We start from the raw sequence: 15,696 nt of genomic DNA, 5'->3' as shown, positions 1-15,696 counted from the left end.
GCATCTCCCAATTGTATCTCTGCCTCTATTGTTCACTACCTCTGCATCTCCCAATTGTATCTCTGCCTCTATTGTTCACTACCTCTGCATCTCCCAATTGTATCTCTGCCTCTATGGTTCACTACCTCTGCATCTCCCAATTGTATCTCTGCCTCTTTGGTTCAATTGCTCTGCATCTCCCAATTGTATCTCTGCCTCTATTGTTCCCTACCTCTGTATCTACCAATTGTATCTCTGCCTCTATGGTTGACTACCTCTGTATCTACCAATTGTATCTCTGCCTCTATGGTTCACTACCTCTGTATCTACCAATTGTATCTCTGCCTCTTTGGTTCAATTGCTCTGCATCTCCCAATTGTATCTCTGCCTCTTTGGTTCAATTGCTCTGCATCTCCCAATTGTATCTCTGCCTCTATGGTTCCCTACCTCTGTATCTACCAATTGTATCTCTGCCTCTATGGTTGACTACCTCTGTATCTACCAATTGTATCTCTGCCTCTATGGTTGACTACCTCTGTATCTACCAATTGTATCTCTGCCTCTTTGGTTCACTTGCTCTGCATCTCCCAATTGTATCTCTGCCTCTATGGTTCAGTACCTCTGTATCTACCAATTGTATCTCTGCCCCTATGGTTCCCTACCTCTATAATCTACCAAGTTCACGACCTCTGGTTCACTACCTCTGTTCGTTCACCTGGGGGCCGGTTTCCATAACCGTCACAATATACATTTTATTTTGGTATGGATTAAATCCATCTATGTTATGAAATTATTTTTATACTTATTTCAGTTCATTTTGGGGATTGGGGTGGGAGGATATGTATACATTTTCCCACCCTCCCACAATCCTGCCCTGTTTTGGTTGAAGTTCACCCACATTTACGTTTGATTTCTTTTCATAATAAAATGCTTAATGTTTTGTGGATTTTTTAATTTTAGTTTTCATGCAGGACAGAAACAAAGTAATTTCCTTGCATTGGAATCACCTTAATCACTTCAGCCGTTATTGAGTTAGGTTGGGCAACAATTTACCATTGTAATTAGAAGGGAAGACGAAGAGGAAGAAGTACAATTTGGCGATTTAGTGATCTCCAGATTTGGTGCTGTAGCGATGTATTCTGGTGATTTAGTGATCTCCAGATCTCCAGATTTGGTCCTGTAGCGATATATTCTGGCGATTTAGTGATCCCCAGATCTCCAGATTTGGTGCTGTAGCGATGTATTCTGGTGATTTAGTGATCTCCAGATCTCCAGATTTGGTCCTGTAGCGATATATTCTGGCGATTTAGTGATCCCCAGATCTCCAGATTTGGTATTGTAGCGATGTATTCTGGTGATTTAGTGATCTCCAGATCTCCAGATTTGGTCCTGTAGCGATATATTCTGGCGATTTAGTGATCCCCAGATCTCCAGATTTGGTATTGTAGCGATGTATTCTGGTGATTTAGTGATCTCCAGATCTCCAGATTTGGTCCTGTAGCGATATATTCTGGCGACTTAGTGATCCCCAGATTTCCAGATTTGGTATTGTAGCGATGTATTCTGGTGATTTCGTGATCCCCAGATCTCCAGATATGGTGCTGTAGCAATATATTCTGGCGATTTAGTGATCTCCAGATCTCCAGATTTGGTGCTGTAGCAATGTTTTCTGGCGCTTTAGTGATCTACAGATCTCCAGATTTGGTGCTGTAGCAATATATTCTGGCGATTTAGTGATCTCCAGATCTCCACATTTGGTGCTGTGGCGATATATTCTGATGATTTAGTGATCTCCAGATCTCCAGATATGGTGCCGTAGCGATGTATTCTGGTGATTTAGTGATCTCCAGATCTCCAGATTTGGTGCTGTAGCGATGTATTCTGGTGATTTAGTGATCTCCAGATCTCCAGATTTGGTGCTGTAGCGATATATTCTGGTGATTTAGTGATCTCCACATCTCCAGATTTGGTGCTGTAGTGATGCATTCTGGTGATTTAGTGATCTCCAGATCTCCAGATATGGTGCTGTAGAGATGTATTCTGGTGATTTAGTGATCTCCAGATTTGGTGCTGTAGCGATATATTCTGGCGATTTAGCGATCTCCAGATCTCCAGATTTGGTGCTGTAGTGATGTATTCTGGTGATTTAGTGATCTCCAGATTTCCAGATATGGTGCTGTAGCGATGTATTCTGGTGATTTAGTGATCACCGGATCTCCAGATTTGGTGCTGTGGCGATGTATTCTGGCCATTTAGTGATCTCCAGATTTGGTGCTGTAGTGATATATTCTGGTGATTTAGTGATCTCCAGATCTCCAGATTTGGTGCTGTAGTGATGTATCCTGGCCATTTAGTGATCTCCAGATTTGGTGCTGTAGCGATATATTCTGGCAATTTAGCGATCTCCAGATCTCCAGATTTGGTGCTGTAGCGATGTATTCTGGCGATTTAGTGATCTCCAGATTTGGTGCTGTAGCGATATATTCTGGTGATTTAGTGATCTCCAGATCTCCAGATATGGTGCTGTAGCGATGTATTCTGGTGATTTAGTGATCTCCAGATCTCCAGATTTGGTCCTGTAGCGATATATTCTGGCGATTTAGTGATCTCAACATCTCCAGATTTGGTGCTGTAGCGATGTATTCTGGCGATTTAGTGATCTACAGATCTCCAAATTTGGTGCTGTAGCGATGTATTCTGGTGATTTAGTGATCTCCAGATCTCCAGATATGGTGCTGTAGCGATGTATTCTGGTGATTTAGTGATCTCCACATCCCCAGATATGGTATTGTAGCGATGTATTCTGGCGATTTAGTGATCTACAGATCTCCAAATTTGGTGCTGTAGCGATGTATTCTGGTGATTTAGTGATCTACAGATCTCCAAATTTGGTGCTGTAGCGATGTATTCTGGTGATTTAGTGATCTCCAGATCTCCAGATATGGTGCTGTAACGATGTATTCTGGTGATTTAGTGATCTCCACATCTCCAGATATGGTACTGTAGCGATGTATTCTGGTGATTTCGTGATCTCCACATCTCCATATATGGTGCTGTAGCGATGTATTCTGGTGATGTTGCGATCTCCAGATCTCCCAATGTGGTACAGTAGCGATGTATTCTGGCGATTTAGCAATGTCCAGCTCTTCCAATGTGGTACTGCAGCGATGCGATGTATTCTGGTTATGTTGCAATCTCCAGATCTCCCGATGTGGTACTGTAGCGATGTTTTCTGTTGATTTAGTGATCTCTGGATCTCCCAATGTGGTATTGTAGCAATGTATTCTGGTAATTGTGATCTCCCGATGTGTTGCTGTAGCGATGTATTCTGGCGATTTAGTGATCTCCCGGTGTGGTACTGCAGGGATGTATTCTGGTGATTTCGTGATCTCCAGCTCTCCCAATGTGGTACTGTAGCGATGTATTCTGGTAATTGTGATCTCCCGATGTGTTGCTGTAGTGATGTATTATGGCGATTTAGTGATCTCCCGGTGTGGTACTGCAGGGATGTATTCTGGTGATTTAGTGATCTCCAGCCCTCCCAATGTGGTACTGTAGCGATGTATTCTGGTAATTGTGATCTCCCGGTGTTGCTGTAGCGATGTATTATGGCGATTTAGTGATCTCCCGGTGTGGTACTGTAGCGATGTATTCTGGTGATTTCATGATCTCCGGATCTCCCAATGTGGTGCTGTAGTGATGTATTCTGGCGATTTAATGATCTCCCCATGTGGTACTGTAGCGATGTATTGTGGCGATTTGGTGATCTCCGGGTCTCCCAATGTGGTGCTGTCGCAATGTATTCTGGCAATTTACTGATCTTCTGATGTGGTATTCTGGCATCTTTGTAAGTCTAGTTAGTTCAGAAAATGCTCAAGAATAAAAGGTATGGCATTTAAAAGGCTGGAATCGTCCCTCCACGTTATCTTCTCAGCATGTCACTTTGCACACGTGATATGGCGGCCATTTTTTTCCCCCATGATCACCCCTCTATATGTTGCGCTGTGGCACTCCATGATATATTTATGTGTGTGCGTGCATATACATGTGTCTGTGCAAGTTGCTGTTGGCTATTTTCACAAGTGGGTGGGTTTTCGGAGACAACATAAACCTGTTCGTTCTAAAAGTATCCACTTATGTTGGTGTGTGTGTGTGTGTGTGTGTGTGTGTGTGTGTGTGTGTGTGTGTGTGTGTGTGTGCACACAAGCCTATGCCGCCGGCTGCTATCTCCAATGTGGGAGGGTTTCAGGAGATGAATGGAGACCCATTAGCTCTCAAAGCATTCAAGAGGGAGCTACCAAAGCTCGAGCCTTCGCTCCTGGCAGCATGTGGTCAACAAGTCCCGCCAGCTGCCTGACCCTGAGCAGATATCGCATCACAAATGCATGTTGAACAGCATGCTATTGGACGCCTCGTGCATGGTTCACGGTGCCATTGAAGCTGCCGTTTTCGGTTCGGTCTTCACTGCCTTCGAAACTTTTGTATTTGTCACGGTCCTCGGTCCTTTCCTTCCCAGGGAAACAGCAAAGTGCGTCGCATCCTCCTCGCTGAACGAATCTTCGTCAAACTTTCAGAGGTTCATCAGTGTGCACCGAGGAATGTTTATGGGGGGGGGGGGGGGGGGGGATTGAATGTTTGAAAAGACTAAATAAGTTCGATTTTTCAATTCGTTCGATAGTAAAAGTTTGATCGTGTCCAAGTCTTTGTAGCAATGTGAAAAATAATGTAAAATGATCCCCAGAACCCATTCCATAGTGGATGTAGGGAAGGGCTTTTCACCACCACCGAAAAAAATCTAAATTTGATATATATATATATATTTATTTATTTATTTTTTATAGACCACCAGGCAAGGCCTGATAACCCCAGCTAGAAAATAGATAAATAAAAATTTAGAAACATCCTTTTAAAATCACAAAACCCAATCTGAAATTTAAAAAACATTTATTTTACACAGGTGATCTCCTGAATTATCACGACGCATTAACTGAAACATTTTGGAAACGGCAGCATGCATTACGCACCAGACTGCTCATCGCCGAAGAACTCGTTATCATGTACGGAGATGAGGAAATGGCCAAAGAGAGAGCAGAAGAGGTAGAAAACTGGAACAATACGTGAAGAGTCACAAGGTTGCAGAGGAGCACCGCGAGACAGCAACTGCAGCAAGGGAACTTGTGAACTGTGGGGAAGAGAGGAAAAGACATGTGCATTGCAGGACATCGATGTTTGGGCATTAAAGCGAGAAGAGTGGAAAATGGGTAAGTTTGAAACCTGGGTCTTTCAAAGCAGAGTCGGGGGGGGGGGGGGAAGAGGGTAGTGTTGGGTGCATGCGTAGCCCTAAAGGTAAGGTTTAGACGAGGGTGGATCAAAAGGTTTTTACCAAATTGATTTCCCTAAAAAATAAATAAGAGTACCTTTGTCTTTATATTTTGGGTAGCTCTGCTTTTTATTGCTGGCTTTTCCATGCCTATCCTAAGCTGCCCTGAGGGCAGAAGTCAACTCATTGAAGAATACCAAATGCACATTGGGCTGGTAATGAATGATCGTTTTAAGGCCATTTCTCCCCGCTAGAGCGGGGGTTAGGCTTGCGGGCCCCATGACAATCATGGTTCCCTGTTTGAGGCAATGTTTTTATGGCCGGATGCCCAACCCTTAGTCGCCTCTTACGATGTGCAGGAATATGGTGTACCTATTCTAAATCAGGGTACACCCCGGGATCATTCATCTCAGCAAGTTGGTACTCAATTTGCCGACGTCGGAAGGATGACAGGCTGAGTCAACCCCCCTGGCGTCAATTCAGCAATCGACTGGGATTCGAACTCAGGATCCTAAGATCCCAAGCCGGCACCCTAACCGCAGGATGGTCGTCAATTACAAATTTGTATTGCAGGGTGCTTCATTTCTGGGGGGCAGGGAGGCGGCTGTGACAATGCAATCGACGTGCCCCCTGTATGTTAGAGCAGGAATATGAAATTTGGCCACTAGTGGGGGTCCCATGTACTCAATTTCAAGTTCGTGTGCAGTTCATGTTAATTTTGTGCAGTTCATGTTCCTAATTGGAAAAATGATGTCGCCATTTTTTTCTGTTGACCTTTAGTGACCTTGACTCAAGGTCAAAGTTCAAACATCATTACAGTGACCATACGTCATCCAAAGTATATCAACCTGGGTACCAAAATGTAGTAAATTTCACAAGGAACATTGGTTATGACATTTGTTTCGTCATTTAACCTTTCGTTTTTTTGCAATATGCAAATAAGCTAATTAGACAAAAAAATATGCATAATTAGCATACCCTATTAAACATATATCCCAGGTATACATATAATGGCTAGTACATCCCATCTCCAGAAAATGTTAATTGTTAGTAATTAATCACACATGTATCCTGGGTCCTATTAGCTGACTGATGTCAATATTCTTGTGACTCTTGTGACCTTGAACCCAAAGTTCAAAGAGCATATTTTGGCCACAATTCTGCATTACCATGATTGTGCTCCTATGTGCATCTAATGGTTATTGTTGACACAATGATATGAGTGATAAAACGTTTTGTTAATGAGGCAAAAGATGAAATAGCGGAGTTAATTGGGACATACTATCCGTCGCTAAATGAAATGTTCATTTCAAATTGATGAATTAAAATATCATTTACATAGTACGTTCGATCCAAGTTATCATTTGAAAGTATTAAATAATTTGACTTACCAATGGGCACTAATAAAAATCAAGGTATGAATGAGGTTGACTGTAGACCTACATGTAGATACTACAGGTCATTGTATCTTACAAAAGCATTAATTCTTTATCCTAACAGGGTTGGAGTCCTTCCCTGAAAAGAGCAAACAGAGTATATGTGTGATGCGATCAAGCAAAGTGATTTGGACATCTGCCGGAATCAATTTCGTGTTTTTAGGCAACAAATTAAATGTTAAAAATACCAACAATGGCTAAAAACCCAACCAACATGAGCAAATGAGCATGATGGATGAATAGTATAAAGAAAACCTTTGGGAACCTGAATCCAAAAATCAATATTCCAGACATCCGACTTATTTTGATTGATCGCATCACATGGTTAAAATGACATTTCACATTTCACCTTGGGTCAAGGTAAGTAAAGTCAGTACATGTCAAAGGTCAGTTAATATCAAGAACATGTCAACAGAAAACAATAAGCAACATATTTTTCCAGTTTAGGATCCAGCAGAACACATTTGACATGGTAACTGATGATTGGCATTCAATAATAATGCGAAGTGATGGGATTTACCTGCATGGTGGAGATTATATGTTAATTATGCATATTTTTTCTCTAATTAGGTCATTTGCTTATTAATTTGCATATTGCAAACATCTGAGAGGGCAAATGACAAAACAAATGTCATAATCAATGTTCCTTGTGAAATTTGCCACATTTTGGTACCAAGGTCGATATACTTTGAATGACGTATGGTCACTGTAATGACGTTTGAACTTTGACCTTGAGTCAAGGTCACTAAAGGTCAACAGAAAAAAATGGCGACATCATTTTTCCGATTTGTAGGACCCAGTAGAATACATTTATAGTGGTTGGCCAAAATTAACATGAACTGCACACGAACTTGAAATTGAGTACTTAGGCCCCCCCACTACAAGGTATTGACAATAAGACAAAGTGGGATATTTTAATGTTCCTCAACCAATGACAGTCGTTGGGTCCCCAGATTATCGGTCATTAGAGGGACATTCCACTCTGTGATGCATCACCCTGCCAATGGAGCATCAATCCAACATTTAAAAGTTGGGCTCAGAAGTAAAGGTCCACAGAATCAGCAATTCATGTTTCATTTAATGAATACACATGGCTTCACTGAACTTTTAATACTTGTTCTTTTTCTTGAATAAATATCTTGAAACGAAGATTTTAAGGCTTTTAGGTGTCCTTGTGCTCTCAATTGGCCCAGCCCTCAAAAACAGCGATGTGAGAATGTCATATATCATGTGACCCCCACCACATCATCTGCAGGATACTTTTGCTGTGGGACTTGGATTTACATGCACAGTACATACCCTCTGAACTCTGAAAAAGTACTGAGAATGCCATCTAGATGCATAGTTGCGCGTTGTAGCAATACTGCACACCCATAGATCGTGAGTAGGATGATGGTCCAAAAGGTGTATTTTTTTCATGGAGCGTGCAAGATAACACTGGCAAGTAAACACCATGTACAACTAGCAAAAAACAGACCAGATAAGAAAGTTGCGGCTCAGGAGACAGTAGAAGAGAGTAGCTGTTCTACTCGCACAGACCAATCTACGCGTAGACTCTCACTGCAACGAGAATAGAAGAAACGACGGTCAAAACCTTACATGTGTAGTGCATGAAAACGGAGGACGAAAAACACCCTGGAAGAGACAGATGGAATCTCATGAAAACAATGGCTGTCTGATTTGCCTTCAAGGTACATACTGTTTACCTGGAGGACTCTGAAATGCGAGATCATATCATAACCCTGATAGATGCACTTGAAGATCCGTTTGCATCTGAAATACGCTAACACCGTTCATGCTGGAGAAAATATGTCTTGCCAAGTCGAGACAATGAAGAATCTCAGCTTCATGTGCAAGATGTAACTGTCTGAAGTCAGGCAGATGTTCTTTCAACATGTACGTTCTGTTGTGTTCGAGCAGCATGAGCTGCCAACATTACAAGACCTTCTTGCCGACTATGAAAGCATTGTTGAGAAACTCAGGATTCGACTCTAGTGGAAAGAAGTCGAGTAATATCAAAGACATGTTGCAGAAAGAGTTCCAGGACAGGATTGGCTTCCATGATCGCTGTCGCACGAATGAGAGCACACTCATGTATGACAAATCAACTGGTGGAAGCTCCATCAAAGCAGCCATTTACTCACTTGGTGTGAGTGATGAGCAGCTAATTAGCAATGTTGCCAGACGTATTAAGGACACGCTTGTTTGGATTCCCATTATGATGTGGCCACAAAGTGTTGATGAACTAGAGAGACCACAAGGCCCAAACGACATTCTTTTGAAGTTTCTCGCTTGGTTGAAAAACCATCCATGCAAAACTTTGAAGAATACTTTGGTGCGTCTGTCAGATTACCTATCGGATTTGGCTCCAACTGCACAAACAACAGGAGCATTTTGTGGATTCAAGCTCTTGTACCGAGATATATGGTGAAGAGCAAGCCATACTATTTAACATTTCCCAGGCCACCACACAAATCTTTTTTTTTTTTTTTTTTTTTTTTTTTTTTGTATACAAGATCGAGGCTCGTGAAAGAGCGAACATTAATCACACAGAAAGACAAACAGACACATAAAACAAATAACATCGGGAGCGGTAGACAAGATGGGGAGAGAGGGGGAAGGACACAAACACAACATTTGAGAGCAGGGACCGAGAGACATGGAGACATCGAGAGATCTGTGGGAGGGAGAGGGCTTTGGGGGGGAGGCATGTGAAGGGGGGGAGGCATGTGAAGGGGGGGGGGGGGGGGTGGGAGAGGTATAAACATATGGACACTGCCAGGATTTCCAGGAAAGAAGTTGGAATTTCAAACAAGGTGGATCTGGGGTGAATTAGTGGGGGTAGAAAAGATCAAGGTTATGGATGGGGGAAGATAAGAGATGGTGGTGAACAGCTGTTTTAAAGACCTGGAGGGAGGAGAGGGATTGAAGGGAGTGTGGGAGTTTGTTCCACAGGTGGGAGAAAAGAGGAATGAAAGAGTGAAGGTGAGCAGAGAGCCGAGATTTCGGCAGTTTAACCATCAGAGGGTTGCTGGCAGATCTTGTGCGACCTGTAGGAATATTTGGGGGACAGAGCACAGAGAGAGCTGGGGGAGCAAGGCCGGAGAGGAGTCGGTAGAAGACAGAAAGGCCACCTACCTGCCTGCGGTGAGTGAGTGAAAGGCCCTCAGAGATAGCTTCATCGCGGGAGATTCCAATGATTTTGAAAGCTTTGGATTCAACAGCGTGAAGCCGAGCCAGGTGTGAGGCAGGAGCACCAGCCCATAGGGGAGAACAGTATTCCATTGAGCTGCGGATGAAAGCCTTCCTTGTATGTGGTGAGGAGCTCAGGTGTGCCGAGGAAGGACTTCGCACGACGGAGGATGCCCAGTCGGTGACTGGCTTTGGAGGCCAGCTTGGAAATGTGGTTTTCCCAAGAAAGATCATGGCAGATAGTGAGACCCAAAAGCTTGAGTGACAGAACTTCTTGGAGAGGATTGTTGAGAAAGTAGATGGCAGGGTTGTCCAGTCGATCTTTTCGGAGAGACATAGTAAGAGAGTGAGATTTGTCAGGATTGAAAGACATGTTCCACTTGTTTGACCAGTCTGTGATTTTGTCCAGGTCTTCAGAGAGTGAGGAGGCTGCAGACTGCCGATCTGAGGGAAGAGGAATGGAGCGGCAGAGAGTGGAGTCATCAGCAAAGAGATAGAGAGGATTTTCCAGAGAGTCGGAGAGATCATTGATAAAGACCAGAAAAAGCACAGGGCCCAGCACACTTCCTTGGGGAACTCCAGCCTGAACAGGAAGGGGAGATGAGAGAAATCCATTCAGGGCCACACGTTGACTACGACCAGAGAGGAAGTCCGCAAGTCATGCATGGAGATTTCCATGGATACCATAGGAGGAGAGTTTGGTGAGCAGAGCTGGGTGCCAGACCGTATCAAAGGCCCGTGATATGTCAAGGGAGACAGCTCTGATTTCCTGTTTGGCATTGAGGACCTCCATCCATTGTTGAGACAGCAGAAGCAGCATGTCCAGAGTAGAGTGACCTGGTCTGAAACCAAATTGATGATCAGAGATCAAGCCATTGGAGAAGAGGAAAGATTTCATATCCGAAGCAATGATGGATTCCATGACTTTGCTGATAATTGGGACCAGGCTGATTGGTCTGTAGTTGCAAGGATCTGTTTTTGCACCTTTTTTGTGTAAAGCGGTAATGTTAGCTGATTTCCAGGATGCTGGCAGATGACATTGAGCAAAAGATAGGGTGAAAAGAACAGAGAGAGGGTGAGATAGAGCGGAAGAGCAGGATTTTAGGACCCGTGGGCTGATGCCGTCTGGTCCAGTTGCAGAATCAGAGTCGAGGTTTGACAAAAACTCCTCCACCTTGTCAGAAGAGAAGGACACAGAGTCCAGGAGCAGTTGGGTTCGACTGGGAAAGGTGGGAACAGAGAGAGATGGGTTTGGGACTAAGGATTTCGAGGCGAACACAGAGTTGAGGCATTCGGCTTTGTCACGTGCGATGTCAACTGTGTGGCCATTTGAGGTAAGGGAGGGGATGGAGGGGGAACAAACACCAGAAACGGATTTGACCAGACGCCACCAGGATTTGGAGGAAGGAGACAGGTTTGAGAGTTCATTCTTGAGTGAGGAGAGATAGTGCTTCCTGGCACTCCTGAGGGTAGACACACACTTGTTCCGAGCTTGGTGGAAGGAACTGAGATTTCCTTCAGTTGGATTAGCCTTCCAAGAGGCAAAGGCAAGTTGTTTCAGGGCAACTGCCTCACCACAAGATTCAGTGTACCATGGACGGGAGGAAGGGTAAGACAATTGAAGGCGAGATGGGATAAATCTGTGCATGAGAGAGATCAGTTTGCTTTGGAAGAATTCCCAGGAAGAATTGATGTCAGAGGCAGTGGAGATGGGAGACCAATCCAGACGATTGATGGCTGCTTGAAGACCGTCCCAGTCGGCCTGAGTGAAATGCCAGACTCGTCGACGCTGAGGAGGCTCTCTGAGAATGGCCAGAGAGATGTCCACTTTGACAAGCACATGATCAGAAGAACTGATTGGAGCAGAAGAAGAGCAGCAGACATTAGCAGGGAAGTTTGTCATAACCAAGTCTAGAAGAGAAGATACTCCATTGGCTGAGATCCGGGTCGGGAAATTGACAGATTGTGTCAATCCCAGTGAGTCACAGAAGTCCTTTGCTGAGGTGCCATGACTGGTGAGAGAGGAACCCACACCCAACCAGGTGGCATGATGACAGTTGAAGTCACCACATATGAGGAAGAGAGAGTTGGGATGAGTGGATAGAAGTTGGTCCATGTTGTCAGACATTGAAATGTAGATGGAGTCATCACTGTTTGGGGGACGGTACAGAACACATATGAACAAAAGGTGGGAGCGGAGAGGAAGCCGTAACCAGAGGTACTCCTGCGGGTGAGGAGGAAAGAGAGCAGTGCAAGGAGAGTGAGGAAGAGAGTTTTTGACAAAGATAGCCACCCCACCACCAGGCCGAGGCTCAGGTCTATCATACCGGAGGAGGGAGTAACCAGGAAGAGATATTAAGGAATCAGAGACATCTTGAAGGAGGAAAGTCTCTGTTAAGCAGATCAAGTCTGGATTTTCAGAAGCAACCTGTATGGAGAGATCAGTCAGGTTTGAGCGAAGGCCCCGGATGTTTGAGGTCCATACCGTTAATGAAGAGAGAGGGGGGACACTGTTGTCCAAGAAGTGATGCGCAGAATGGTGGCTGCAGCTGAAAAAAAACAAAAACACATGCCCTTCATCTTGTTAGTTGGGCATCAACCAGACTATGCTCTTATGGTGCAACTGAAGGTTGAAAATCCTGCAGTCTTCAGCCTCATACTGCCATTTATTGGGCCATTTGACGCACACTGCTCATTCATATCTGCAATTCATAAGCGGTTTGATGGTTCCGGTTTGTCTGACATACTTGCTGCTACTGAGGTCATTGCTGAAGGTTTGGTGGACCGGGTGCTGCGTGGAAAACACTACAAGCAAAGCATCAGATGTCTTAGGTTGATGTACAAGACTCTCACCCAAAGGGTGATACAGAAAGGCCTCGATGATGGTGTGTCCGTCAGAAAATGCAAAGAGAAAGCTTGCGAGACTTTACAATCCCTCCACTACCTCACAAAAGAGGCAGGAATCAGGAAAGAGGCAGGAATATTCCCAGCTGGAATCACATCCAGAAATAGTGTCCTTTGTAGAACAAGTGTTTCAGATCCTCGAGTCATCTAACAGTTCCATTGCCCAAGTTTTGGCTGAGCTTCATGTGCATGATATAGATTCTGATGATGAATATCCATGCTGTGAAGACCAAGAACTGGGAAGAGTTCAAGGCATCTTTGCGCATGATGTTGCCTTGGCAACACATTTATGACAATGCCAAATATGGACGGTGGCTTGTGGAATTCTGGCTTGAAATAAGTGGTCTACCTGATGAAAAGGCTAGCTACACTTACGTGAGGGATTGTTTGCGCAATCCATGACAGGGAAAGCATACTCGTGTTTGCCTCTTGGCCTCTGGATAAAATGCCAATGAAAAAAGGTTCCAAGATGAAGGCTGGCAGAAAATTCTGTGGAATGAGATGTTGTTAACTACCACAAGGAACATGAACTCAGTGAACAGGGTAAGAACGGCTCTACACACCGTGGTACAGCTGAATAGCTCATCTCAGAGTCACAGTGAGAATACCCCTGGTCGTCTTAAAATTGACGAGCAAGCTGTCCAGGGCCTAGATCCCTAGTCATCTTAAGATTGATGAGCAAGCTGTCCAGGGCCTAGATCCCTAGTCATCTTAAGATTTGTGAGCAAGCTGTCCAGGGCCTAGATCCCTAGTCATCTTAAGATTGATGAGCAAGCTGTCCAGGATCTAGATCCATAGTCATCTCAAGGTTGACGAGCAAGCTGTCCAGGGCCTAAATCCCTAGTCATCTTAAGGTTGATGAGCAAGCTGTCCAGAGCCTAGATCCCTAGTCATCATAAGGTTTGACGAGCAAGCTATCCAGAGCCTAGATATCTCAAGGTTGACGAGCAAGCTATCTAGGGCCTAGATCCCTAGTCATCATAAGGTTTGACGAGCAAGCTATCCAGAGCCTAGATCCCGAGTCATCTCAAGGTTGACGAGCAAGCTATCCAGAGCCTAGATCCCAAGTCATCTCAAGGTTGACGAGCAGGCTATCCAGGGCCTAGATCCTTAGTCATCTCAAGGTTGATGAGCAAGCTATCTAGGGCCTAGATCCCTGGTCATCTTAAGGTTAGCAAGCTGTCCAGGGCCTAGATCCCAAGTCATCATAAGGTCGACGAGCAAGCTGTTTTAGGCCTAGATCCCTGGTCATCTTAAGGTTGACGAGCAAGCTGTCCAGGGCCTAGATCCCTAGTCATCTTAAGGTTGATGAGCAAGCTGTCCAGGGCCTAGATCCCTAGTCATCATAAGGTTTGACGAGCAAGCTATCCAGAGCCTAGATCCCGAGTCATCTTAAGGTTGACGAGCAAGCTGTCCAGGGCCTAGATCCCTAGTCATCTTAAGGTTGATGAGCAAGCTGTCCAGGGCCTCGATCCCGAGTCATCATAAGGTTTGACGAGCAAGCTATCCAGAGCCTAGATCCCGAGTCATCTTAAGGTTGATGAGCAAGCTGTCCAGGGCCTAGATCCCTAGTCATCATAAGGTTTGACGAGCAAGCTATCCAGAGCCTAGATCCCGAGTCATCTCAAGGTTGACGAGCAAGCTATCTAGGGCCTAGATCCCTATTTATCTTAAGGTTGACGAGCAAGCTGTCCAGGGCGGTTCTCCAGTGATCACATGTTTGCAGAAAATACACCCTTCGATGCGACAATCCACAGAGGTTCAAAGTGTAGCTTCAGCAAGCCACCTGTGGGTAAGGACGCAAAGCAACCAAAGTGATAACGGCATATGCCATGGAAAAGCAAGCGATGGCATCAGTAATCTGGCATCTGACATCTGAAGAGAAAGTTACTCTTGCACAAGGTGATGGAATACCATGTAACAGTTGTTGTTGTTGTTGTTGTTGTTGTTGTTGTAGACGAGTACCTGCCAATATTCAACATTATTGGCACCATGAAGAAAATTCAGAAAGCAAAATTAGTGAAGAAACTACACATACAGTCGATCCAGTTCCTGATAGGTACATTGCATTAGTCGATATGAGATTCCTGTGGTGACGAGCTTCTCCATCTGCGGAAGATCGCGAGAAACCAGACGGGACAACCTTCACATGGGATGATCATGCAAATAAACTGTTCTCTTTTATTCTTGTGGGGCATCCACCCACAAGCCAAATTGTGTTCGTGAATGACCCCAATGATGTAGAAATCACAATCAAAGCTAGTGAGCATGAGCGACGAGTGACAAACCCATCATATAGGGATGGCTCCAGAAATGTGTATATGAAGACACCAGATAAGCTTCCGGCCTCCAAGGATTTTCACAACCTGTTCTGCAATACAGCAAACAAACAAGGACTGCAGAAATTTCTCAAAGATGAATTCAACAAGCTCGCAAAGAAACATCCAGGTATTGGCTTTGTTTATTCAATCAGATGAAATTGTTGGAACCTTTCCATTGGAGGAACAATTGAAGATTTTGAATGCGAGCACCTTGAGGCAGACGCAATCATCTTCTACATCTATTCCAAGATACGGAAAACAGGAATCATGGATGCAGTTCTGATTGATGCTGAGGACGCCGATGTAGTTGTACTTTCTTTTTATGTTGCACACAAAACAGAGGGCATCCTTGCTATCGACCAGAAGAAAGACATTATCAACTGCAGAGAGCTATGCTCACAGGACATAGCTAACATTTTGATTCTACTGCATATTCACACAATTCTAAACTGATCGTCATGAAACTTCACCAAGTTGTGGAGGTCATCACAATTGAGAAGCCTATCGATTGAGGTCAAATTTCTAAAATCGCCATTTTTCATCT

General features: G+C 44.3%; 1 protein-coding gene across 5 annotated transcripts in view; it reads right to left on the bottom strand.

Annotated features, from left to right (window-relative positions):
* Positions 1-15,696, bottom strand: part of UBE3C (ubiquitin protein ligase E3C) — a 173,350-nt gene that overhangs the window by 122,632 nt on the left and 35,022 nt on the right. For all 5 annotated transcript variants that reach the window (XM_078785705.1, XM_078785708.1, XM_078785704.1 and 2 more), the window contains one exon: positions 5,004-5,161. In XM_078785705.1, coding sequence (XP_078641831.1) covers positions 5,004-5,161 — 158 coding nt within the window. The remainder of the gene's footprint in view (positions 1-5,003; positions 5,162-15,696) is intronic.

The sequence above is a fragment of the Myxine glutinosa genome, chromosome 10 (genome assembly GCF_964187855.1).
Source record: "Myxine glutinosa chromosome 10, kmMyxGlut1.1, whole genome shotgun sequence".
In the NCBI taxonomy this organism is placed as follows: domain Eukaryota; kingdom Metazoa; phylum Chordata; class Myxini; order Myxiniformes; family Myxinidae; genus Myxine; species Myxine glutinosa.
This window is presented reverse-complemented; position numbering and strand designations above follow the sequence as displayed.